The 25,474-nt window shown below is 40.6% G+C and overlaps 1 protein-coding gene across 1 annotated transcript in view; it reads right to left on the bottom strand.

The window, feature by feature from the left end:
- AGBL1 (AGBL carboxypeptidase 1) overlaps positions 1–25,474 on the bottom strand; it is a 271,692-nt gene that overhangs the window by 180,479 nt on the left and 65,739 nt on the right. The window contains exons 16-17 of the mRNA XM_074880012.1: positions 23,343–23,487; positions 19,738–19,891 (exon numbers count right to left, since the gene is read on the bottom strand). Coding sequence (XP_074736113.1) covers positions 19,738–19,891; positions 23,343–23,487 — 299 coding nt within the window. The remainder of the gene's footprint in view (positions 1–19,737; positions 19,892–23,342; positions 23,488–25,474) is intronic.

Here is a 25,474-nt window from a genome sequence, read left to right as displayed (position 1 = left end):
ATGAAATCCATAGGCTCTTTTCAGAGAGAAGGATTTCATCTGAAATGAAATCAGGCAGGAGGAGCAGACTGAAAAAGCTTCCATTGTCATAAAAATATCTCCCCGAGTAATCCACAGTGATGGAAAAAGGAAACGCTGATAATTTATGTGACAGTTTAATGGGATTTTGGTGACACATGATACTTTAGAAAGAATTTGCCCAAATAGGACAGACAGGACTTTAATAAGGCTTCAGCTCCAAACCAGCAATATTTTAACCCCTTACTTTTAAATTTCATTCTATATATCCACTACTCACTCACAGCCCATCTATCTCATTTGCAAGGCACATTTCAACATTGTAAGAGCAACAGCTCTGCACTTTCCTGTTACATACCTAGCCAGAGAGACCTCCGAGCATATCTGATCCCTAAAGGGATCAAGCTGACTTTGCACCTAGAGGCAGAGCATCACTGAGCTGTGAATTGAGGCATGAGCTGCCCTCCTGACACGTCCCCAGCTCTGTGGCAGCATTAATAGCTTCTCTGCAGAAATAAAGGCAGCAGATGGACAGTCTACAGCAGGAGTCACTTGCAGAGGGGACACCTCCAGAGCACACTCCAGGAGTAAACAGCTTTCACACTGTGAGTAATGCCTCAATCCATGTCTCCTGCTTACGAGAGAGACAGCCTTTACCCCAGTGTAATACCCCATGCCCTTCACTGCCATCACTTTGAGAACAGGCACAGCAGCAAGAGAAATTGCTTAGACTACTAAACTAGGGTGAAGCCAGGGTTAATGGGATGAAACTTCACAAAGGAACATTTAGGCTGAATATCAGTCAGTTATACTGAAGAGTCTCCCCTGTGGAGAGGTAGAAGTTAACATTAAAACCACATTGCCCAGAGCACAAGAAACCATGCTGTACACAACAATCTTGCAGTAGCTGAGGACAGAAATAATCCAACAGGCATTTGTTTTCTTTACTAATTTCAGTGGATCCAGTTCCAAAGCCCTTATTTTTCTGGAAAATCTCCTTGTGGGAATCCAGGCAGGAGAGGAACACTAAAAAGCTGTGTGAAGATCTCAATATTTTGTCCAGTCTTTCTGTGACCACAGCAGGCTAAGATCAACTTAGGACCTGCACTGGGGCCTGTTAGCCCTAAAATGGGCATGGAAAAAGGAGCACCTGCCAGTGTTTCTTTCACCACTGGGAATAATAGCCAAATTTAACAGGAAAATGTTATCTGTTGTGTAGTCCTTCAAGCTGTTCTGCTCTACAGAAGACAAATTCTATAGTAAAGAGCTTTTTGCCTGTCTCTGCAGAACTGAGATTTAAAACCCACCTAATGCCACCTACAGCAGAAAGCAATGTTTATTCTTAAATATGTGTTGTGCCTTTAAGAGACACAGATCCATCTCTGCCTCTGACTTGAGGTCTTCCTCAGGGAATGACTTGTAAGAAATAAAATATATTAAAAGGAAGTGCAATCAGAGTCTCTCATTATCAAAGGGATAAAATATCAATTTTTGTTAAGATAAAAAGCATCACAGATTGGCTCTGATGGGAAAAATTAAATTCTTGGTCTTCACTTGATTTGATATTTATCACTCCATTGCTCCAGAAATATCCTGGTAGGGAATGTTTCTTAAAAATATTATCCTGTATTTCTCCTGCAGTAGGCAAGCTATGAGAGTTTTAACTTGTGTGTTTTGTTCCATATGAAAAACTCAGAGAAAAAGGAAAGAAAACAGACAAGTCTACAAAAGACATCTAACACTTCACTATGTCAACAACTTCACAGTAAAGGACCTTCTACAGGTTCACCTCATTTGTGGCATCACTAAATTGACTCTTACATCATTGCTGTCCAAGTCTATCCAAAATTTTAGAACTGTATTGCCCAGAGCTGATCCCGAAGGAAATTGTTGCTTTCCACAGACAAGAGATTGATAAGGTAAAACTGTCTCTCAATTTTGAATGATGAATCTTGTCTTGATAGCAAGTTCTTAGATGAACTCCCCAAACAACTGACCAAGAGAATGCAAATAAGGGAGCAACATAAAAGGTCTTTCAATCAGATCATCATGACAGCAAAACTGGTGTTGGCCCAATGATCTTGTATCATGACCAATTTTAATCTTCTAGACTACGTGACGCATTGTGTAACGGACACAAAGCAGAGTTTGACTAAACTGGAAGTATTTAGCACCAGAATGATGCAGAAATATTTTTAGTCTAGAAGACTATTCTACTGTCCACCCCAAATGGTACAGCTTCCTGCCTACTTTAGCCTTGAGAAGAAGCCTACTGTTATCTATAAAGTTTTGTCTTGATAAAAACCAAAGTGGGAGGCACAAACACTTTATGTCTAAAACACAATAAATGGAACTTTTTTTTTTTCCCCTCCCTGCAATGTTCTGGAGAACTGATACCAGTAGCAGATCTAGTATTAGTGGCCAGTCATAATCTCTATTCCCCTAGTGCCCTCCAGCACCTAGAAATAACACAGTGTCTTAACACCTTGTGTTCAAACCTCAGATCAAGAGCTGATGTTAGTTGTTTAGGCCATAGGCGGAACATAGGTTTTCCAAGGATGATAACAGGGATGAACCTTGAAGTTCATAAGCAAGTTCATACCATATTATTTGCAAGCAGTTCTACTATTGAAATACCCTAAGGATGAAGAAAGAATCAGGTTTGCTGTTGTGGTTTAACCCCAGCTGGCAACTAAGCACCACACAGCTACTCCAGGGATGGGGAGGAGAATTGAAAAAAAAGTAAAACTCATGGGTTGAGATAAAAACAGTTTAATAATTGAAATATAATAATAATACTAATAATGGTAATGAAAAAGTAGGTAATAAAAAGAGAGAGAATTAAAAACTCAAGAAAGACAAGTGATGCACAGTGCAATTGTTCATCACACACTGACTGATGCCCAGCCAGTTTCCCAGCAAGGATTGGCCCCTCCCGGTCAACTCCCCCACAGTTTATATATTGAGCATGACATCCTATGGTATGGAATATCCCTTTGGCTACTTCAGGTCAGCTATCCTGCCTATGATCCCTCCCAGCTTCTTGTACCCCTCCTCTCTGGCAGAGCATGGGAAACTGAAAAGTCCTCGAGTTAGGATAAGCACTACTTAGCAACAACTAAAACATCAGTGTGTTATCAACATTATTCTTATATTAAATTCAAAACACATCACTGTACCAGCTACTAGGAAGAAAATTAACTCTATCCCAGCTGAAGCCAGGACAATCATATAGCACGATCAGAATCCCAGAATACTTGACAGAAAACTAGGTGGAACAAAATTTGCCACTGCATAAAATAGATAACATGCAGAAGTTTCAAACAGTATGTGGTAAGGCACTAAGCAGTCACTGTCTAAGGTCAGTAAGATGTTCTTCCCTTCAGATGCTAGGGAACGATTTCTAATGAATGATGTCTTCCTACATCAATCGCTACAGGGCGCAGAATGTCAGGGTAGGAAGACTACTAGTCTGTTTGAGGAAAATTGTTTCTTCTTAGGAGTAAGATGGTAGGAAGGCAAGGGAAAGAAAAAACGTTCTTTTTCTTCCCCCGTAAATTGCTACAAAGCACAGAAAAGGTACTCATGAGTAAAGGAGTCAGGCTGCAAAACAGTCTTGGCAGTCCCAGAAGGAACACAAGTGAACATGCTATGTCCTTCATCACCACTCCATGTATCACTGCAGAAGTGGGAGTTTTCAGACAAGAGAGGTTTTTGTTCTTTATTTCATGGCTTCTTAAGTGATATTCAATTTATTTAAAAAAAGAAAAAAATCTTCTCCAGAAGGTTCTTCTAAGCAAATAATTTAACAGCAGGACCAATGGCTGCTAATCAGTTTGAATTTGTCTGCAGTACACAGACTAGCTTCTTGAAGTTGATATCATCTCATTTCCTCAGTTCCTGTGACTTCCTGCATTTTCACCCCAACATTTCCCCAGCAGAACTTTGAACTTTCCCAACCGATGCTGACACAGAATCCTTCCACTGTAGCTCAGCCACTCTGTACAGCCTGTACAATCCACAGCATGAGCTCCTCTCTTACTTGCCAGAAGCACTCATATTGAAACCATTATATTTCAGAGCATTCACTACCACTTCATCTTCTGCTCTGTAAACTATCAGAATGCTTTTAAAAGAAACACTTATTTAAATAAAAGAAAATCCCTGTAAATCATGGTCGTGACAGGCTAATGGCTAGCATTGCAAAGATGATTTATCTTCCTGTTATATTTAACAAAGCTTCTTATGCTAATACCTTGTTTTCAAAATATGAAGAGACTTCTAACTGATGTTTTCTAACTGCAAGAATATACAAGTAATAAAAACCACCCTACATCAGAAAATAACCTGCCATCTGACATCCCTATCAACTCTCAAAATCAAAAGATCTCCTTAAATTATTTTTGTTTTCTGTATTATTTAGTGTGCTTCCTTCATGGATGAAGGAACCAACTATTCAGTCTCACTGCCCATTTGTAATCCAAATTCATTTTACAGCTTGCATGCATTAACTGCATGTTTTAATTTGATTGATTGGATTTGTGTGGCCAGCAGGTCAAGGGAGGTGATTCTGCCCCTCTATTCCGCTCTGGTGAGACCCCACCTGCAGTGCTGTATCCAGCTCTGGGGGCCCCAATATAAGAAGGACATGGACCTGCTCGAGCAGGTCCAGAGGAGGCCACAAAGATGATCAGGGGGCTGGAGCACCTCCTCTGTGAGGACAGGCTGAGAGAGTTGAGGGTGTTCAGCCTGGAGAAGACAAGGCTCCGGGGAGACCTTATAGCAGCCTTCCAGTACTTAAAGGGGCTACAGGAAAGATGGGGAGGGACTCTTTATCAGGGAGTGTAGGGATAGGATGAGGGGTAACAGTTTTAAACTGAGAGAGGGTAGATTTAGATTAGATCTAAGGAAGAAATTTTTTACTGTGAGGGCAGTGAGACACTGGAACAGGTTGCCCAGAGGAGTTCTGACTGCCCCCTCCCTGGAAGTGTTCAAGGCTTTGGGCAATGTGGTCTAGTGGAAGGTGTCTCTGCCTGTGTCAGGGAGTTGGAACTAGATGATCTTTAAGGTCCCCTTCCAACCCAAACTGTTCTATGATTTCTGTCTATTAAATTACATTTGAGGCCAGTTAGATTGCCTCACAGGGAGCATCTCACCAGCACTACCTTTTGTGCAAACAGCAATTATTTCATCTGGGCTGAGCCTAATTTCAAGTTACATCTTGACAGGCTGACAAATAAGGTCATGATATCTGCATTGCAAGAGATATCCCAGCTGGTGGAAAAGACCTTTGGTAAGCTAGAAGGTGGGTCCTGGGAGTGTTCTGACTAAAAGTGTGTGATTAAGCAGCAAGTCATCGCTTCTGAGCGGAAGCATTGCTTCAAGTCTATCTACAGACATTCTGCATAGCTTGCAGGCCCATCACCTATGTCAGCACAGACTATAAGCATGTCACTACATTTTTATTGCTCATTTACGGTTAGTAAGTGCTAAACACAGGGAGAATAGGGATAGTGAGGGCACCACAGTCACCGAGACCCCAGAGTCCTTCATCTGTCTCTTGCTTATTCTTTTGCCTCTGGCCAGTTGCTCTTTGTGAAGAACAATTCTCATGTGTTGAGTTGTGCCTCGTGTTGACCCTCTAGCTGTTATTTTTGTGCCCTTTCAAAATATTTGACAAAACTGTCACAGAAGGAGTTTGGCATCTGGAAGCTGGGACAGACACGATATGACCTGATTCATAAAACATAACTAAACAGCTTGGGCTGCCAGAGGCCAGGATTTACAGGAGTGTGTTTCAAGAATGGCCTTCAATGCCTGCTCTACTAAATGCACTTTCCTACTCTGCCACAATACAAATTCTCAAGCTGTGTTAGAGTGACCTGCAACACTATGAAGTGACAAAGCAGCTGAGACAGTAATCTTGTTAGAGCCTACCCTGTCCACTGCTGGTCAGGAAGGGGAAGGAATGACCTTAGCTCTGGCTGAACCTTTTACACCAGGCTACAGGGGTAGGGAGCACTACAAAAAAATAAGACAACATCATTTTTCAGAAATCCCTCCAGCACAGCAAGCACAAAGGAAAAATCAAGTCACAGATAGTTTCTGCTGCATTATCCACTACAACCTCATTTTAACAATAAAAGCCTTCCTGCATTTGTATTTCTGGCAGGTACAGCCTGACCCACAAGGAATATAGGGACTTTCTGCCCTCTTATCCATCTACTTCTTTTCTTCATCTCCACTTCAATCACTGGTTACAGTCTTCTGTTAGGTGCTCATAATGGGACCTAAATGTCCTTTGGGAGACTTGTCAAAGTCACTCTGATGCCAACGATAATAAATTCCACCTCACTCATTTTCTCTTGAAACTCTTCACGGACTGAAAATTACATGTTTCAAGCATGTTGCAAGTTAAGCAGGGATTTACAGAAAAATCAAGTAAGTTGCCCAAAGATAAAATACAAATCAGTCACAGAGTCAGAAGTTCAACATCCATTTCCCAGACCCCAGACATGAAATATCTTGTGCCATCCATGTTCACCAGAAAAGTGAATTTCTACATAATCTATTGCTTCAAAGCATTCTCTCTTTTCATTAGCCATAAAAATGAACTGAATCCTGCACTTAAACATCATCAGTAGAGCCCCCTCTGTTAATTGTCCTATATCATGATGGTACAACACAGCTGTCATTTTCATTCTGAAACCCACCCACCCTTAAAATTAGCACATACACATGCATTTGCAGAGTACTATGATATTCCTGCATCCATCACTATTACATCATCCTTTCAAACTTGGGGAGAAAGTGAAAGATGATATGAAAGCAGTGAGGGAAGAATGAGGAAAGGAAATGGGATGTTTTTGTAGGTCTCTCTGGTTTTCTTAAAAAGTAAAAAATAGAGAAGTCGTCTAGAACATTTGGGAAACTCAGAAGAAAACTCCATAATATCTTCTAATGTTTACCCCAAGTCATTCACAAGTCCTTCCTTATCTGTGGGTCAAGACATACCTCCGCTCCCCTTCTGACTTCTTCATTCACTCATACTTATCACCTCTGCCCCCATCGTTTTTTAATAAAAATTTCAACCTATTTTATTTAACCTCCACTCTTTCAAAGACACAGAAGCTGCATCCAGCCTAAGCCAGAAAAATCTTCAAAACAGTTCGTTAAACAAATTCAATGAAAAAAGAAGAGAAAAAGCTTGTAAAAAGAATTACAAAGCAGCAAGGAAAATTACATTTTTCTTCCCACAGCTAAGTAGCACGACAATTGCAATTGATAGAGTAAATTAAATTCTAAATGCGCTGGTGATTTGATAGATATCATTTTCTGAGTGTTACTGAAAAAATGCCTTCTTTGGGAAACAGTTAAGATCTGGAACAAGTCCTGTTTGTTCTGGGGCCTGATTTGATTATGCAAAGTTATTAACATAAAGTTGAGATGGAGCAGGGAGAAAAGGCATGGAACTTCTCTAAGGTGCCACATGCCTTCAGAAAAACTGTCCTGACAAAACTAGAAAAGCAATTCATTAGGAGGCCTGTTTACAGATATAATGGGTAGCTGGTAACTTCAAAATGCATCTTTTTCCCCCCACCCTTTTATTCAGAAGGCCTGAAGAGATACACTGACTAGTACTGTTCCTTCTGCTACCTAATTGTGCAAAATCATATATCAAAATGAAGCAGGAGAAATCAGAGAAAACCCAAAATGACCTAAAATGAAAGAGGCTTGATACACCTTATTTTTCTGTCAGCTAGAAACCGATATCCAACAGCCACATAATAAATGCCCTGAAATGATACAGAAGTCCAAGTTTAGCTCTCTGTGAACACTGGCACACTTTGCAGCATCTACCATGTCACTCGTCAACTAGTTGATCTTATCAGCACATTTGCAGTCTGAACATAGCAGCTGTCTCCGCTTGTTTATTAGCAATTTCTATTTCTGCATTAGAAACAGGTGGGCAAGCTCAGAGAGCTAACAAGTTTCTCTTTGATGTAGAGATGGACAAATCCTCTCATTAACAGAACAGCATTTTAAAAATCATTATGAGGTATTTTTAGTCCTATTTCATTTTAGTATTGCTGTATAATTGCAGCCCATTAATCACAAATACTTGTTTCTAAAATCTGTCAGTTCTAAGCAACAAGAAGTGTCAGCCTGTGTTGTCTGCAAACTACTAGTTTCAATATATTGCTGTACTGGTAGATTGGCTGCATCAGTCACATAGCAATGGATGTTCTTCTCCAATCAGAGAAATTAACTCAGTTAAACAGGTCAGGCAGAAATCTGCATAGACCCTCCCAGCAAAATCAGCTTACAGGTGGGCATTAGAAATAGCAGGTGTTCAGAATTACAGATAGAAAAACAGGAAAAAAACAAATGCACAGCGTATTGCAAAAATGCCTCTTCACTCATTAATGCTCTCGGGTAGATTAATATCAGGATCAGCACAGAGAAATACCATTTTCTATGTTTCACATGAGTGTAGACCCCCTCGCATGGATGCGGGCAGAATAGCTGAACAAACTATCTGCTTGCAGCTCTGGCAAACACGCAGTAAAGCTGTTCCATACAATCCAAACAACTCTGATCATTTGTAATACATGACTAGCTAGGTCAGCCTTTATCAGACAAAAATGTGTAGCTTGGAACATTAAATCCAGAAATTGGATTGTTGTTTTCCAGAAAGTTTTCAAAGCCTTGAGGTATCAGGTGAATGACTTTTCTATTTTAAAGTGAGCCACAATAGACAGTGTCTCCAAACCAGTCAGCCAAGATTTAAAAGCACCAAGAAACTTCACAGTTTAGAAGGATAAAGGTGAAAACAATGTGGAAGTTATAAAGCCACCCACACTGTTTCCCAAGTCTGTTAGCTCTGTGTATTGAGGGTTTGCCTGTGCATAGGCAGAAACCTATTGTTAGAGTGAGAACTGCAAAATTCACAGGATCCTGAAAAAACACTTAAGATTAGCAGGTTTCCCTGTTAGCAGGACACACTCTGATTTCTGTCACAACCTAGCAATTCTTTAACACAATCAGCACAAGATGTGACCATCTTCCCCTAAACTGTCCCCAAGCTGAGTTCCCAAACTGAAAGCAATGGTTTGCTAGAAGAGTGGCAGAGCCCACTTTTTGCCCACCCTGACCAATTTTACTATCCTGTACAAGTCAAAAAAAAGTTTGTTGCCATGAGATGGTCAGGCAGCAGAAAGCAATGTGTATCTAACTCAATCTGTGTATAAGCACAGACTTTCTGTTCCAGAAAGGAAAAAAATTATTGAACCAGAGACAAAAACTGCTCTCTGTGATGGCAAGTGTAATTGTTTAGGCCTGACAGCAGCTGGTACACGTGCTATGCTCTGTGAGCTTTCCAGCTACAGATTGCTCTCTCACAAGGCCAACCTGCCAGCTGTCCTGCCCCTTATGCCCTGACCACAGCTTGCCCAGTAGTTATCAGTGAGGAGTTAGAACCAAATAGAAAGGAGAACAACTGGTCACGGGACAGCCCAGCAGCTCATCTCCTCTTCTTAGAGGAGTACTTCCTCTTTGCAGATAGGGCAGAGAAGACAAGAAAAAATAAAAAATAAATCACACACAAGCAACACCTCTACTGTTGCAAAACTCCAATTTCTTACCTTACTGCACGTTTCTAACTCAGGTGCCACGGGGACCTTCTTACTGGCCTTTTATTCAAGGAGCAAGGGTGATCCACAGACTGCCACAACATCAGCTCTACCAACCAGAAGCAACTGATTTAACACAGGTGTTGAGGGGCAAACCCAACTACCTTCAGGCCAAACCACTTTATACCCTGCATCAGCAGGTGCTCCAGACCTTGTAATTTGTGAAAAACAATAACCTGTGCAGTAAGACACATGACCAATGGGGCAATATTGTGACCAGCTGGAAGAAACCCCTTCCTGACCTCTGCTTTTACCTTGAGGCACAAGCATTAATTCTTTATCCCTTAGTAAGCATATTGCTCATAACGGTATTCAGTTTCCGCAGTCAGTCTGACCCTAAAATTATGTCCTCCTTCACAGAGCCCATCTCTGTCACATTGAAAACAGATTTAACTCAATTCAAATGCTTCTCTGGCTAATTTATACAGTACCACATTGACCTTTTAGCGTATGCCCCACAGGACCGTGTGTGACTGGAATTTATAGCTGGGCATGGGAAGTGTGCAGCTCACTGAAATACAGGGGGGGTTTTATGCCTTGATTTGAAGTTGATAACAGAAACCAAGTAGCAGTTCAATGCTTGTTCACCATTTGAGGGAATAAAAGCTGCCTGGGGGCTCCACTGGGCTGTATTTCAATACCTCTACAGATACACAGATTGGCCATTGGAAGCACAGCATCTGTAGGTTTTTCCCAAATTGTTTCCACCTAAGGGAGAGGAGATGAGGGGGTTTTTTCCCTTCTTTTAAGGCAAGAATTTGGGTAACCTATCGCTCCTACAGAAGCTTGTACCTCCACTGCAATGAGACCGGGGCACTGGGGTGTTGTGAGACAGTTGTGTTCCAAGCAGCTGGCTATAAATTTCCAAAGCAATATAAGAAATACATATGACCAAACCATTTTCAGTTTCTCTCATAATTTTCAATGCCTTATAACAAAAATACAAGTAGTACCATGCCCCTGTGAGAAGGCACTTCTGAGGCACTTGACAAACCAATCACAAATGAAAAGAGTTATGACTAAGGTATGTTCTGGTTTAGAGTTTCAAGATGTTTAATTCATTAGTGTATCAGAAAAGACACTGATATTCTGGAAGACTGGAGCATAGCCAGTGCTAAGCACTCCTGATGTTCCAGCCCAAGTCCACACTAACCAAGACGACACTGCTAATTTACGTTCCAGAAAATGCTGTGATGCAAAGGTCACGAGTCTCTTGGGACAAAGATAAGACCATTATAATTCAAAGAAGGAAAGGTAACAGATCAAGTGTCAAAGAAACAGCAGAAAATTCTGTAGCACTATCCCCTAAGAAGAGGGGAGTCTTAGAACAAATCTCCAAATTTCAGAAGGAAGGTTATTTTTTTTAAAAAAATGCAGAAAACTACAGATGAATGAAGAGCAGCCGTTGCAGTACAAGTTATCTCACTTCGAGGGCTGCTCTGCTAGCATGCTGCATAAGGTAAAATGTGGGAGAGAAAGAGAGATGATCCTAACATTTACTTTCTCCCTCTACAAAAAACACTGTGGTTGCTTATGCTTCAAGGCACATTTTTAGCATCCTTGTTCAGTGTTTTCTGTGCATTGCTTGCTGCCTTGACTAATTGGATTCAATATATTAATATGCATTTTGCCAAACTCACAGAAGGCTGACCATAGTGTCAAAGCTGTGCTGGCTGAGTCAGTTCCACCAAATGCTGGGACTCAAAGAGGAGTTGGTACATCATGAAAAATACTGGCCTCAGTCTGCAGACAGCCATGTGCCTGTCTCACAAATTTCATGTTCCATTCAACCAGCTTCCACCTTTATGGCAGTAGACTGGATAGTCAAACAGGAACTCGGTTTTGCAGGAATCTCTCTGCTCTTTTTTGCAATGGGATGCCACATTGTTGAGACCGGGAGATTGGAAAGAAAAGAGAGAAGAGATGTTTGAAATTGAAAGACAATCTTGAAAAATTTAGAGCATACACCATCAGCATTGCATATCTGGAGATCATTGCTTTGGTTTCAGATGCTCGATAAACTGCCTATTCAAGCAGAAAAAAAATTGTATTCTCAATTCTGTAATTATTTAGCACTGCAGAATATGTGACAATTTTATTCAGCCTTTCTTCACTACTGCATTAAAACAGGATCACAGTTTTCACAGCAGCTGACTCTTCCTGTCACCAAAAACAAAGTGTTTGGTACAAAGCAAGAGAGGAACTAGCACCTCTGCCTGTCACCCCTGCAAATTAGGAGCAAATCTTCAATTCAAGGGAATATAGGGATACAAAACTCACTACTGCAGATGCAAGAATAAAGAAAAAAAATGTTTTTTTCCACAGTTTGCTATAATCATCATCTTATTCAATTTCTATATGCGCTAAAATTTGTTTACTTTTAACTATAATCACAAATAAGCAGTAGAGATAGAGAAGAGATGAAAGGAAAAAGCAGAGCAGGTTCTGTAAATGGAATATTTTAAGGAAACGTAATGCTAGAGGACTCTTTCTGCATAAGATTGCAATTTGGACCACGTTAAGTACCTAGGTAGCTAGAAAAACAATCTATTTGAGACATCATCCTCTGTTCACATTCAGTGGAAATGCAGTCTAACAGGGGGGCCACCTGAGGAGTGGAGGCTTTCTTCTGTTCTTGGTTTCTCTCCTGAGACTTTCCATCAGTAGTAGCAACAGTTCTTGTATGATCTAGCAGTGTAGAAATGCCATTATAAAAGCCTTTTGGTCCTTTTCACAGAAACCACTCAGCATCCAGACAAATATGGGGAACTGGATTGCTCTGTATTTGGCATACAAATGTGACCTAAGGGTTCAGCAGCACTGGCTATACTGTGTGCATGTGTGCTGGAGGAAGTACAGCACACAACGACACTAGAACAACAGATGCGCTTGCTGTTGTGAACTGTTTCCAACCAGCACAATGCCAGGTTAGCACTCCAGCTGAATTGCTACAGGCAGTTCTTCTGGCTGCTTGAAAGATCATTACCAATCAAAGCAGGTCATTCTACCTCCCTATTTCAACATTATTAGATGAGAGCTTCCTTTAAAGAGTGCATTTTCCTCTGGGGCGGACTAACTCCAATAAGGCGTTGATCTAATTTGATCCCTGTTTCACTAGGAGATATGTCATCTCCAGCTTTGAAAAACTTATTCAAGAGAAGAGAGCTTGAGCTTTTCACAATTAACATGCAACACTGGTTGCCATGCAGGGAGCGGGCACAGTTATAATAACTTGGAGTCAATAATTCATAAACTATAATGCATTATTAATCAATTATCGAGGCCTGAATTACATTTAATGAGATTAAGCTGATTGGAGCACTAAGCTGTTTGAATCATATTGATTTAATCAATGTGTTTAATTAAACTGTGTACATTTTCCACATGATCATTATTTCCCAGTATCCTGCATAAGTGGCCTCTGCAATTCACATCCTCTGCTGTTCTTTGTGCAGGAATTGCTCTTTGCTGCAATTATGTTTAAAGGTAAAGGAGTTGTTTCTCTCTGAGAAAAGATCAAAGTTGCAAAATAACCATCTAAATAGCTTATATAAGCAAACTGAGAAATGTTAGAATATTTCTCTCAGCAACTGTGTCTTTTTGATTGTGCAGGCTTAAGATGAGACCAAGTAAACACCCCTCATTAGTCTCACTTCATCCCTCATTCTAGTTCAAGGAGCATGTGCAGATCCAAAGGGCACAAGCATCCTGCCATACCTATCCCAAAAATGTTACTCTTTCCATCTTTAGAAACATGTTTAGACTCAGACAGAAAATGTGTTTCAACTCCCCAAAAGACTACATTTAAGATAGCCAGGTGTCATTACCTCTTAACGATAATATTCATAATGGTTTCCCCAGCCTTGCATAAACAGGACATGTGATGACAGAAGAGCAACTCAAACTGACAGCTATTACAGATGTAAATCCATATGCTAGTGTCATATTTTATTTAATTTCCCTCAGCACTGCTGCTAATTAGCTGGGACATTTAGGTTTAACTTTAAACCCCACAATTCAGCTCTATAATACTACACACTGCTAAAAGGACACTCATCAGGTGTGTCAACTGGGGGAAATACTCCTAACACACTGCATAATCAGTGTTATTAATGGGAATCACAACAGTACAACCAGCCATGAAGAGAGCTTTGCAATTACTTTCTTTGTGATACCATAAACAATGACTGTCCCACCCAATCTGCAGAGTGACACCATTCTCAGTGGGTACAGGATTAACCCCCATGGCAATATATGATGCTGAGAAGGCAGCAATGCTTTTGGTCATCAGCTGAAGGGGTACACTGCTGTAGTACCCTAGACCCATCAAAATCTTCATTCCCGTAAGGAATTCCTTTAGGACTGTTTCAGTACTTACTCTCTATTAGCACAAACCAGAATGGCACCTCCTCTACATCCCTTCAGAAGTGTTCTCCCCTTTCCCTTCTCTACCTCAAGGTGAGAGCTAACCCACCCCAGCTCAGTGTACAGCCAGGAAACACGTCCTGAAAAACGCTCATATGGCAAGCTCAAAACAGCACAGTGTAAACTGTCCTCTGCTCAGTCGTTTTGTATTTGGTGGTTTTAATTTCATTACTCTGTTAATATTAGCAACATATCAGTGTCCTCTACTTTCTTAACTAGAAGGCAATTTTATCATCGCCTGTATATGAGTGTTTAGATCTTTTACTTACACTTCTTTGAAGAGTTAATCTGTCCGTTTGCTCTACCACTCACAACAGTATCCTGTGGTTTGCAGTGTCTAGTCAGCTGTCTGCCACGGAGTTTAGCAGAACAGTTACATACTGCACGTTTGCAAGCATAACACTGTGAATTAAGGGTTTGCAAACGATTACTGAGCATACGTGCATGCTGTTAACACTGCCTTCACTGGGCTATGTGTGGCAAACCCAAGAAAATCAGAGCTCTGCAAGCACCTATTAACTTCATCAAGCAGTGAGTTGGCACCAAGATCAGAAACTTTATCATTCTCACTGTTTCTGCATTCGAGAATGCTCTGAAAGATGTTGGGAATTGCTCTCCCTTTGAAAGCCCCCTCAACTCTCATCAGGCAATGTCTAAGGCTAGACCTAACATAGCCGGGAACAAAGTCACCAAAGAGTATATGCCTGCCCAACTATTCTTTCCTCTCCACTCCCCAACTTCTTTACTTTTCAAGGGCTTACATGTTATGATTCAATATCCAAGGCAGGTGGGGCATACAGGCTCACCACATGTGCAAGCTTGCAGGAAACTGTCTTGTCTTTTTTTTTTGGGGGGGGGGGGGGGCAGGGTGGGCTGGATGTTTAACTAATTCTAAGAGCTAAAGTCTTCTGAGGAAAAGCTGTGTATATTATGGAAGATCAAATCTGCAGTCTAATTCTTTGTGAGAAGGAATAAGGAGGAGGAAAAAAGGACCATGGTAAAGACAGATAACAGAGGAGACAATACAGTCACTTTGTCTCATCATTGGTGCTTCCCACACACAGTCAGAATGGGAAACTAATGGCTTTATCACAAGACTGTGGGGGATATTGCAGTTAGAATGAGTAGCAAAGACATCCCTACCCACTGAATGCTCAGTCTTCATATGATCGCAGGAAGGGCAAGTTTAAAATAAAACAACAACAACAAAAAAGGGACCCTCCCAGTTTCTATTTGTACAAATCTATGGAGTTACAAAGCCAGCAGGGACCACTGACTACTCTTCAGACTTTCTGTTGCAGTCTTCAGGCACCCAGACATTGACCAAGTATGAATGGAAGTTGTGCTCTGTGTAACTAAGCTGTTGCATGACCGAGATGCAAAGCACAGGGAGCCAAAGAGTTCCTAGCTCACCTCTTCCTTTCTTTATATCAGTTTTAGAACTGAGCATTTAATAAAAATTATTCAGTACACCACCATCACATAAAGGGGAGATAGAAAGAGAGGAAGGAGAAAGAAGCCTAAAGTGAATATCAAAGCCTCACATAAACAAGGCATAATGAAGGAAAACAGCAGCCCATTTTTCTTCCCTTCAGTATGCGGTGAATGTGCAGCGCCTGCGAGCGTGCATGGCTTGTGCTTCCTATTAACAAGGCTCACGTTAATAAATTTAACTCAGACAAATTTAACCATCCTAGGGCCACATTAATCAAAAGCCTGACAAGTCCAATCCAAAAGACTTAGCCAAGGAAGATAAAGCACAGCTGACAGAGGATGCCATGCCCTCATTGTCCCTAGGCCATTCCCACACTATCAGCACCTCCAGTACCACAATAACTCCTTCCCACTGCACTCCTAACTGGGCTGATCACACTGTCCTCCCAACACTCCTCACCCACCCAATGCCTCTTCATCAATGATATTTCCTATTCCTTACGCGACCTTACTAGAGAAAGATTTAGAGTATTTAAGTACGATCACATGCAACAGCTACAAAGTCCTGGTGAGCTTTGTGTTTTACCTGTGCCACTGGTGTTATTGAAAAGCATCTCTCATGGTACAGATTAACAAATGTACAAAGGAGAAATAACAAATTTGATAGGAAAACAAAATTACTATAGCTTATGAAAACTAAGAATTGGGCAGAACCAGAAGGAAAGAACAAGGGCTATCAATTTTTATTCATTACCCATGTGCCAAGTTCCTCAGTGCTGAAGCTCCACATTACTTCTCAAGCTGAAATACGTATGCATGGAGACCGTACAAAAAAATGGGAGTTATTACTGGGAAAACCTCCACCCTTTGCTCCCTTCATATTTAGCTCTAAGTTGTTTCTTTTGAGCTGTGTTTTTAGTGTGGAAAATAGTGACAAATAGGTCCTTCCATCAGCCAAACCACTTCACAGAGAGAAGGGCATGTCATACAAGACGAGGAAACTGAGAAGTAACTGCTGATCAAAGCCACACAAAAGAGCACAAATTAGGCTAAGTGCGTCCCCAAAAGCCAGAATTATCCAAGCTGCTTAAACAAATAAGCACATACGTGATTTTTCAGATTTGCCTAGAGGCATCCCCACAGCATAAAACGTGGCGTGCTGTCTTGCTGTTCTTCCACTTGATAAAACAACAAATATTTTTATCACCTAAGTGTATTGGTGTTTACTTTTACAGTCTTGGAATCTTGAAAGAAACTGTGTTGCCTTGCCTTGACACTGTCTTTCCCCCAAACAATTTCTATTTCAGTTCAGACAACTGGGTTTCCTACATGATCTGATTGATCAGTCAGTTCATGGATGGATCTAGGAAGTCCTGAATCTTACTGCATTGCAAAGCTTTGGAGGAAGAGTTGTTTAGTGGCACATGATTTCATGGCAATTCAGTCAGAACTACAAGCTCCCACTGAATTCACAGGGGATATTTCTTTCTCTCGAAAATAAAGAGGACTTCAGCCATATAATTGGGATTTGAACCTGGATGCTGAATATTACAACAGCCCGAAGCATTCAAAACAAGTATTTGTCCAAACTGTTCATAGATCCTTTATGAATTTTTCAGCAAATCTGTGCTGAATAAGTAAGCCAAGCCTTGTCTTCACAGACAGGTTAATGACCTTTGAAAACCTGCCAGACTCTCTTTTAACACTGCAAGATGCATTCTGATACATGCTGAGAATACAGTGTTCCAGAAAATGACAATGCCTCCTAATATTGTCACATTTATATCATGATACTCCCTAAAAAGCATGTGACTCTTGGGGTATTATTGTACTGGTCAGTACTGTGTTGTCGTTTCCTCATGATCCTCAGTTCAGCATCTGTGCCTCTGAATTGTCTTGCATATAGGCTGTAAGTCCTGTACACACAGAGGCCATCTGTTCTCCCGTGCTGTACCACACCTGGCACAGTAAGGTTTCAGTTCAGGGCTAGCCCCAAGGACTGTAGATAGCATAAAGTCTAGCATATTATTAGCATATGCAATTATGTTTCCCTCTTGTCTCTGGTGCCAAAGGTGAAAACATTCTTAACTATTCCTGTTTTAGTTCCATTGCTACAGGCCTGTGATTTTCTTCCAGGTTTTTTAGTCCTGATGTATCTGCATGACTGAAGACCTGGGCATGTTGTGGAGCTGGTCAGAAAGCAAGAACGCTGTTTTACAAAAATGCTGGAGATTTTGAAATTGTTCTTTTGCTTTCCTATGACAAAACATGCCTTTCAGAAAGTCCTTTCAAAGCCAAAGATGCTTAAATTCAGTGTTTAGCCACATTCACTCATCACGTGACTGACCGACTCCAAGTCCTTGCTTTGATACATCCAAACATTAGTTTAGCTTTGGCTTTGTACCTTCATTGGAAATTACTCACTTGGGCAGAAAAATTTGTTCACTGCACGTCTCTTCTGAATGGCTCCAATCCTCAAATGAAATATTCCCACTTGCTTTCTCTCAGTTGCCCTATTAAGACCTTCTGCCACGAGGTTTAAAAATTGCTGTCAACAACTAACATCTAACCAGTTGATCATCTGCAGTGTGCCAAAGGCTTCTTTATATAACAACCTCCCCCACCACAACTCCCACCCACTGGTTTGCTGTTCTATATCATCATTATCATGGAACAAAAGTACTTCAGGGCAGGAATTATCTCTTCATGTCAAGCATGGTGGACAGCACCCACCACAGCCAAACGCCCTAATCATGTGTTGTATGTGCTACTGTAGTGTAAATAATACTAGTAATAGCAACACCAACAATCCAATTTTCTCTCAGACACTGCCTCCAGTTTCCGCCATTAAAGCTGTGTATGTGCACGCACCTTATGAATTGTCCCATAGCCTGTACTTGGCAATTTTGCTTTAAGATTTCAACCCAGAAAAGCGTGTTCATGTTCAGAAATTTGCTAATTCAGGGCAAATGCTCGATTTATAATAAAATTATTATAATTAAAAAGTATGAGCTCAGGATGATTACACTGTAATGTCAGCATAACTGCAGTCACTGTGCTCTAAACCTGACTCGGGAAACATAGCAGTAATTTTCACCAACTCTGATATTTGAGCTTCCCTTTAGTTATGCATGTAGCATAGACAGTATGAAGAGCCCTACTCACGTATCACCACATACCCCTGAAAGGAGAATTCTGCAGTGAGAAACGTGGTTCATGTCACAGAGTCCTTATGGATACTTCTAGACTAATATCTCAGTGAGATAATGATATATATTTGCTTAACATCCAAAAAGATCTTGAGACAGTTTAAACTTCCACACGCCCTCAAAGTTCTCAACCTGTGTTATAGATGTGTGAAGAGCAGAGATAAAAATATCAGTTTATGCCTTGTTACTGGCTCAAGAAAAAAAGTCAACCTACATATAAGTAGTTAGTCATTTGGGCTCTCAAATCAAAGCTAACCCAACGTGATGCTAACCAGAATCTTCTTATCACTTGCTGTTGATTACAGAAACTTGCATATCTTAATCTTCTTAATCAAGGCCACTGAAGGTCTAAATCTTTGACTTTAACAATGAAAAATAACCACCTCTAGATATAATACGGCAGTTGTAATATTTACCATTAGATAGTACACCATCAGTTAGGACTCAGACAGAATGCAAGGAGCTATATTGTGTCTAGGTGGATCTACCAGGCCTGTTGGAGGAGCTGGAATTTCACCAAAACACTTCAATTGCTGTCCACAGCTGGGAAACAGTGGTCTTGTACTTTTTTGTTTTCCCAGAGTTTGAGACCTCAAAAGACACAAATAATTTCAATATGGAACATCAACACACAGAACAAAAATATCAAATTTCTTGTTGAATTGGTTACTTGAACACAGTTTCTTGCTGTTGGAGATATTTGATATTGAACTTTGTAATTGTTTCAGATCATTAAAGAAAAATTTGAAGTAAAAAATAGTGTCAGCTCTCCTCCCTCCTCCATTTAAATCTGTAATTTTAAAAAAGCATTGCAATTGGCTCTTCCCCACATTTAGAATTATTTTTCCAAAATGAGAAAGTCAAGAAAATCAACATATTCACAAAACAGTTGTCATTGCCACTGCTGACATGATTGCAATTTGCCAGCATCTTTTTTAATGCTTCGTTTGGCTACTTACAGAATTGCTCCAAGTCGTCTCCTTTTTTAGATTCTGGCATGGCAGTGATTGTGAGCAATGGGCATAGATTTCCTCCTAGCGTCTGGCAGAGTGTCTGCTGCCTCCAGTAAACCTTCTTGGGGTTCCTATTTTGTTCCAGGATATCAAGATGAGACTGAGAAAGAAGCAAGGAAGCAGATTTATAAATGAGTTCACGGTCTGTAAAATCTGATTTTATTCCACTAGCTGTGTGTTATTATTGGTACTAATTTCATCTCTTGCTAACTTCTCAGCTTCTCTCTTCTGCCAATTAATATCATCACCTTTTCTATCCCACAAATATGCACAAGCCATTCAGAATACAGCCTAGTTCACTGAAGCTGCGCAGGACTATTTATTCTTATGTCATGGTCTAATTGAAGGTGTCCCTGCTCATAGTAGGGAGGTTGGATTAGATGACCTTTAAAAGTCCCGTCCAACCCAAACTATTCTATGATTCTATGATTTTACCTGAACAGTTCCTAGGTGCTTTTCTTATTAGTGTAAAGAAATTTCTATGCATACATGAAGTCCAAAGAAGAACTGCCTACTCCTTATATTTTAATAGGAACTGTGCAGAAACATGAGAAAACTCACCATTTTTGAGTGTTTATGGAACTGACTGGTTAGCTGTCAAGTACATGCCAGTGAAACTCAGGAACATCTCCACACCCGAGGCAGCCAAAAAGTTTACATCGAAACCGTATTTTGTACAATCAGTAGTGGAAAATTTGAAGAGCATCTTTCCAATAAGTTATTTAAAAAGGAAATTTTCGGCCCCCATCCCCTGCAAAGTTTATGGCAGTTTTAAATTCTTACATCCAACAGTTTCTTGAGAAATTTGAGAAAAAGAATTGACAGCTTAAAAAATTACTTTTTGGAACAAATTCTGATCGCCTCATTAGACACATAGCCGCTTGTCACCCACACACCAGATGACGTGTAGTTCTCTGTTTACATTGTAATTGCAAGTGGCAAGATTAGTGTAAGTAATCCCATCGCAGGGTCTTGCTAAGTGTTGTGGAACACCGGTTGTCTCTCGATTAGTAGAAATAGGTATAGTACAGTATGCATACTTGTCCTAACAGTACTTTAACTAAAACACACCAATTTGCTGAACAACACTTACACGGTAACCTTTTGTCTTTACAAGTCAGAGCTAAATTTTAACCAACGTTTATGGAACAAGACATTTCTGTTCCTCAAACCTTGGATCTCACTGTCTTTCAGACTGCTTTCCCAGTATCCATTTGAATGCAAACGCAGAACTGAAATTTACAGTCATCTATGTCATAAAACAATTAACATACTGCTCTATAAAGTAAATTCAATTATTAGACGCATCTAATGATCTTGCATAGATACAGAGAACTCAATATAATAATTTACTTATGTTCCTGCTACCCAGTGAAACTTAATTGGGTATAGCTGCCACAAAGATTTCAGCTAGATATCCAAACAATTAACACTGTGATGTAAAAATAGATAAATTACTGTTCATAAAATAAATGTAATTACTAATGGACAAAAAGTAATGAACTGCAGAGTGCATCCAGTTCAAATAGGATTCTGCAATGAATATTTCCTGTAAATAAGCCTGTAACTATTAAACATATATGATATTTAAAAACATTTTCAAATTACTAACTTCATATACAAGTTTATCTTCTTCCCCAAAGCACTATGTATTTAATTGAGCCCTTGGGTTCATAATCACTTTTAATTTATTACTGATATGTAAAACCAACATACTTCACCAGTGGACAAATGCTTTAAAATCAAATCTACTGGTGCACAAACCTGATTTGGTTTATTTACTGTGGAAATTAAAGTAACATGGAAATGTGTAAATTGCATCACTTGACATTTTAAATTAGTCCAAGCAAAGAAGCCTTTTAGAATTATTAGAGGCAAAAATTCTGCTTTGGCTAAAGAGTTGGACATGACAATCTATCAATCTTTTCCATCCATAATTCCCATTTACCAAACTTTATGGTCCTTATTGAGTCTGAGTTCATTTAAACTTTTCCTGGGGCAAAATTCCCTCTAACTTCAATGAGCATTTTATTTGAAGAGGCAGTGAAATATTCAGAACTTGACCATGCAAGTCCAGGAATAACATCTTTTTCATCTCTATTCTATTCATACATGAGCAGGTGAGATATTCAGGGATTCCCAGAGCATACAAACTCTCCAAGTCTCTCTTGCTTTTATGCCAGCAGAAGAGAGAAATCAATAACAGTAAAATAATGATGAGGCACTGCATTTCTGTAATAAAGTATGGTGGTGAATAAGTCCACCCAGTTCTTCAGTATTACATTTGTCTTTTCTCCCGCAGACTGCAGTATATACATGCCGTCAAGGCTATAGGTCAAACCCCGCTACTGGAGCATACTCTTCCTCATTGATTTTGAAAAGTAACTGGTACCCATAAGCCTAATGAGAAGTGAGCTGGCAGGCATATTTTGGACTGTGAAGGCTTTACTGGCCCTCTCCCAGATATTGGAAGCAGTTTCTTTGAACATCTACAATAGGATGCAAAGCAGTTGACAAGAGACTCTTGTTTGAATGGGAATTAATCTAAGCCTAACTATGCTGGCATGCTGAGCGGCATGGCTAGTAAGCGGGAGAGGATATTGTCTCCTTTGAAAGCATAGTCTTTTATATCTTGTAATGGCAGACTGATACCATTATAAAAAATAGAGTGAGCCCAAACTTCACCAACCCACACAGGCATCTGTTGCCCAGAAGAAAAAGGGTTGACAATGGAAATTGAGGGGAGAAGGAAGGAAAACTGATCTACTGGAACTGTGTCTTCATTTTCAGTAACATCTTTCTCATCTTTAACAACACAGCAAAGCTACTTCCAGAACTATTCATTTCCCTTCTTTTATTCTACTTTCATTTCAGACCTCGGCCTCTCCTACATCAATCACAGAGAAAACTCATTGGATGCATTTCCCAGAAAATTCCCTTACTATCCACCCCTGGCCAGAGAAGTTTGTAGAAAACAAATCCTCCCTCAGAAAGCAAACTTGATACAACTCAATAGTACAATTTATGCATTGGACTTGTATTCTTTTAGTTTCTGTACTGACAGCACTGCTGGGGGTGTCACAAATTCCTACAGACTCTCTAACTGGCAGAGGAAACAGTTGAGAAAGCATTCAGATGAGATACAGCACTATGGTATTGCTGGGTGCAGCTTTGAAAGCTGAGCCGTTACCTTCTGTCAGAAGGAGGAGAGGGCGGCTTTCACTTTCGAGTTGCCATTAGCCCTGCTTCCCACCCCTTCAGGAGGAGGATCCTGCAGCCCTAAGCAAACAGAGACATCTTTGGTTTGCTATGACTGGTATAAGTACAAATGGTTTGTACCCCAGCTTATCCCATACAGAAATTTGTTTTCTCCTACAGCATTCTGGGCTTCAGAGCTGGCAGGGCTGCAGTTGCAAACAAGGCAATGACACCATCATGATCATTAACTGCCTGTGAAAACAGTCCTCCATTTATCTCAAAGGTTACCCATACCCAAGCAGCCCCAACCTGTCAGGCTCACTAGCTTATCTAGGTAGACATATCAGTATTACCATCATTGTAGAGTATGTATAGGGGTAATGGTAGGCCAGGTAGCAGACATCATCTGTATGAGGGAACTTGATGCTGAAGGTGAGCGTGTAGTAGAATTTTCCTCTCACACCTCCTCCTGCAGCTGCACTGCAGCGGTAGTGGTTTCTGGAAGAAGAGAAAGAGGGGGGAAGTAGATGTTTTTCACTTCTAGATGCACATTTGGAGCAGCCATGAGAGAATTAAGCATTCAGAGAAGCGTCCACCCTGCATGAGCTTTCATTTCATGATGTAGATGGGCTCCAAACTCAACCAGTCATTGTACCAAAACTGGGAAGTCCCCATGTAAGTACAGTCAAACCAATCTCAGCAATGAACAGGTACAAAAAATATAACACAGTGTGAAACAACATCCAGTAACACAGCAATGAACCTACAGGTTATATGAAAGAAGAAAGGTTAGAGAAACCACGGCTCCACTAGACAGAGATGCAAACAGGATCGTGATGGTAAGTACCGCTGACCAAGGTGGGACAGCAGAAGCAAGGGCATCTCGGGATTCACACAAAGACCAGCAGGGAGTTAAAAGGCAGAACTGCGTGTGGCACAGCCAGTCCCAGCTAGTCACATGCTGCTGATGGATGGGACAACTATCACAGAAAAATAACCATTTTGTTCATTTTGTGAAGGTGCAAATAAGAAAGAAGCCAGCTGATAATAGCTCATACAGCACAGTCCAGACATATTTAAACTAATGCATTCAGCTAACACTGCTGTATTGCTTCCAACATCCAAATTGTCTTGCTCAGAGATGCAGGTACCTATTCACAGCCCTGAACAATGCCATGTGAAAATATTCTGTGAAAGCCTGAAGATTTAGAAAATGTGAATAACCTACCAAACCAACCAGTCAGTTCCATCACAGGAAGAAAAGGGATATTCCAGGAATAAAAAAAAAAAAATAATAAATAGGGTATACATAAAAATATTTCAAATATCATCAAAGGCTCTTTACTGAATAGGAAGAGGACGGGAGTGGGTTTGAGTAGAGACTGCACACAGAGGAGAAGCAACTTTGTACAGATTTGTAGGTTGTAAGCTACCCAAAAAATCCTCTTTTGGATCTCTCCTTTTTGAAGACTTGAGCCTCTCTTTGTCAGGGAGCAGCAAGGACCAGTTGCTCCCTAAAAGATGGGGAGCTAAGCTTGATATAGAAGCCAGCAGGGCAGGGGCCTCACCAGCCAGTGTCCTCTCCCACAGTACCTGAGCAAGGCATGCCCAGGGATGGCAGATAGGTTCAACCACAGGGTCAACCACACATCCAGGTCATCAGACAAGTTTGTGGTGATGAGGCACATCTGGGTCAAGCCAGGAGGTCAGTCCATAGGTCAGGATCCAGATCACCAGAGTTGATAGCAAAGCCCAGGCACAACAGTTACTGAGCTGGAGCCTCACTGCAGCAGAGCTCAGACAGGGACTGAGTGGCCAGTACAGAGCTCAAGTGAAGCTCCTGAGCCCCTGGGCAGAGGGTGTGGTTGGAGGCTGGTCAGGATCATCCAGGTCTACTAGTGCACTCAGGCCCTTGACACTCCTGTCATTAAAACTACAAAAACTTAAAGATAGCTTCTCAATCTAGTTCCAGGACCAGATCTCTTGCAGGAGACTTACTCTGATGAAAAGATGACTTTAGACTGAGTAAGAAAGTTTTCTTTCAGCAGAGATGAAGAGAAAATTCTTGCACTTTAGGGAGAAGCCTCACAGCAAATTGCATCCATAAGTACATTTCAAACAATATTTTTCCCACATTGCACCAATTATGCTGTTGCCGAACCTTCTGATTCTGAAGGACTGTGAGGTTTCTTTGACAAATGTTATCATCAATGTTGCATTAAAATGCAAAATAGAAGAGGCAACCAAAAGATGCAATTTCAGCTCCTGAAATTTACTATACTAGTTTATTTTGCTGCTGTTCATTTTTATTCAAAGGGATGGAGAGAAAAGATAATTATTCTTGTCAAATTCTCCAAAATAATCAGCTCTTTTTCATAAGGAAGACACAATACAATGCTGCTGGGTTTTCACCTGAATTTAATAGTTAGGAACATGTGGGGTGAGTGATACTGACTGGATCAATAGTTAGTACAGGAACACCAAG

Source organism: Strix uralensis, chromosome 11, assembly GCF_047716275.1.
Source record: "Strix uralensis isolate ZFMK-TIS-50842 chromosome 11, bStrUra1, whole genome shotgun sequence".
NCBI classification, from domain to species: Eukaryota; Metazoa; Chordata; class Aves; order Strigiformes; family Strigidae; genus Strix; species Strix uralensis.
This window is presented reverse-complemented; position numbering and strand designations above follow the sequence as displayed.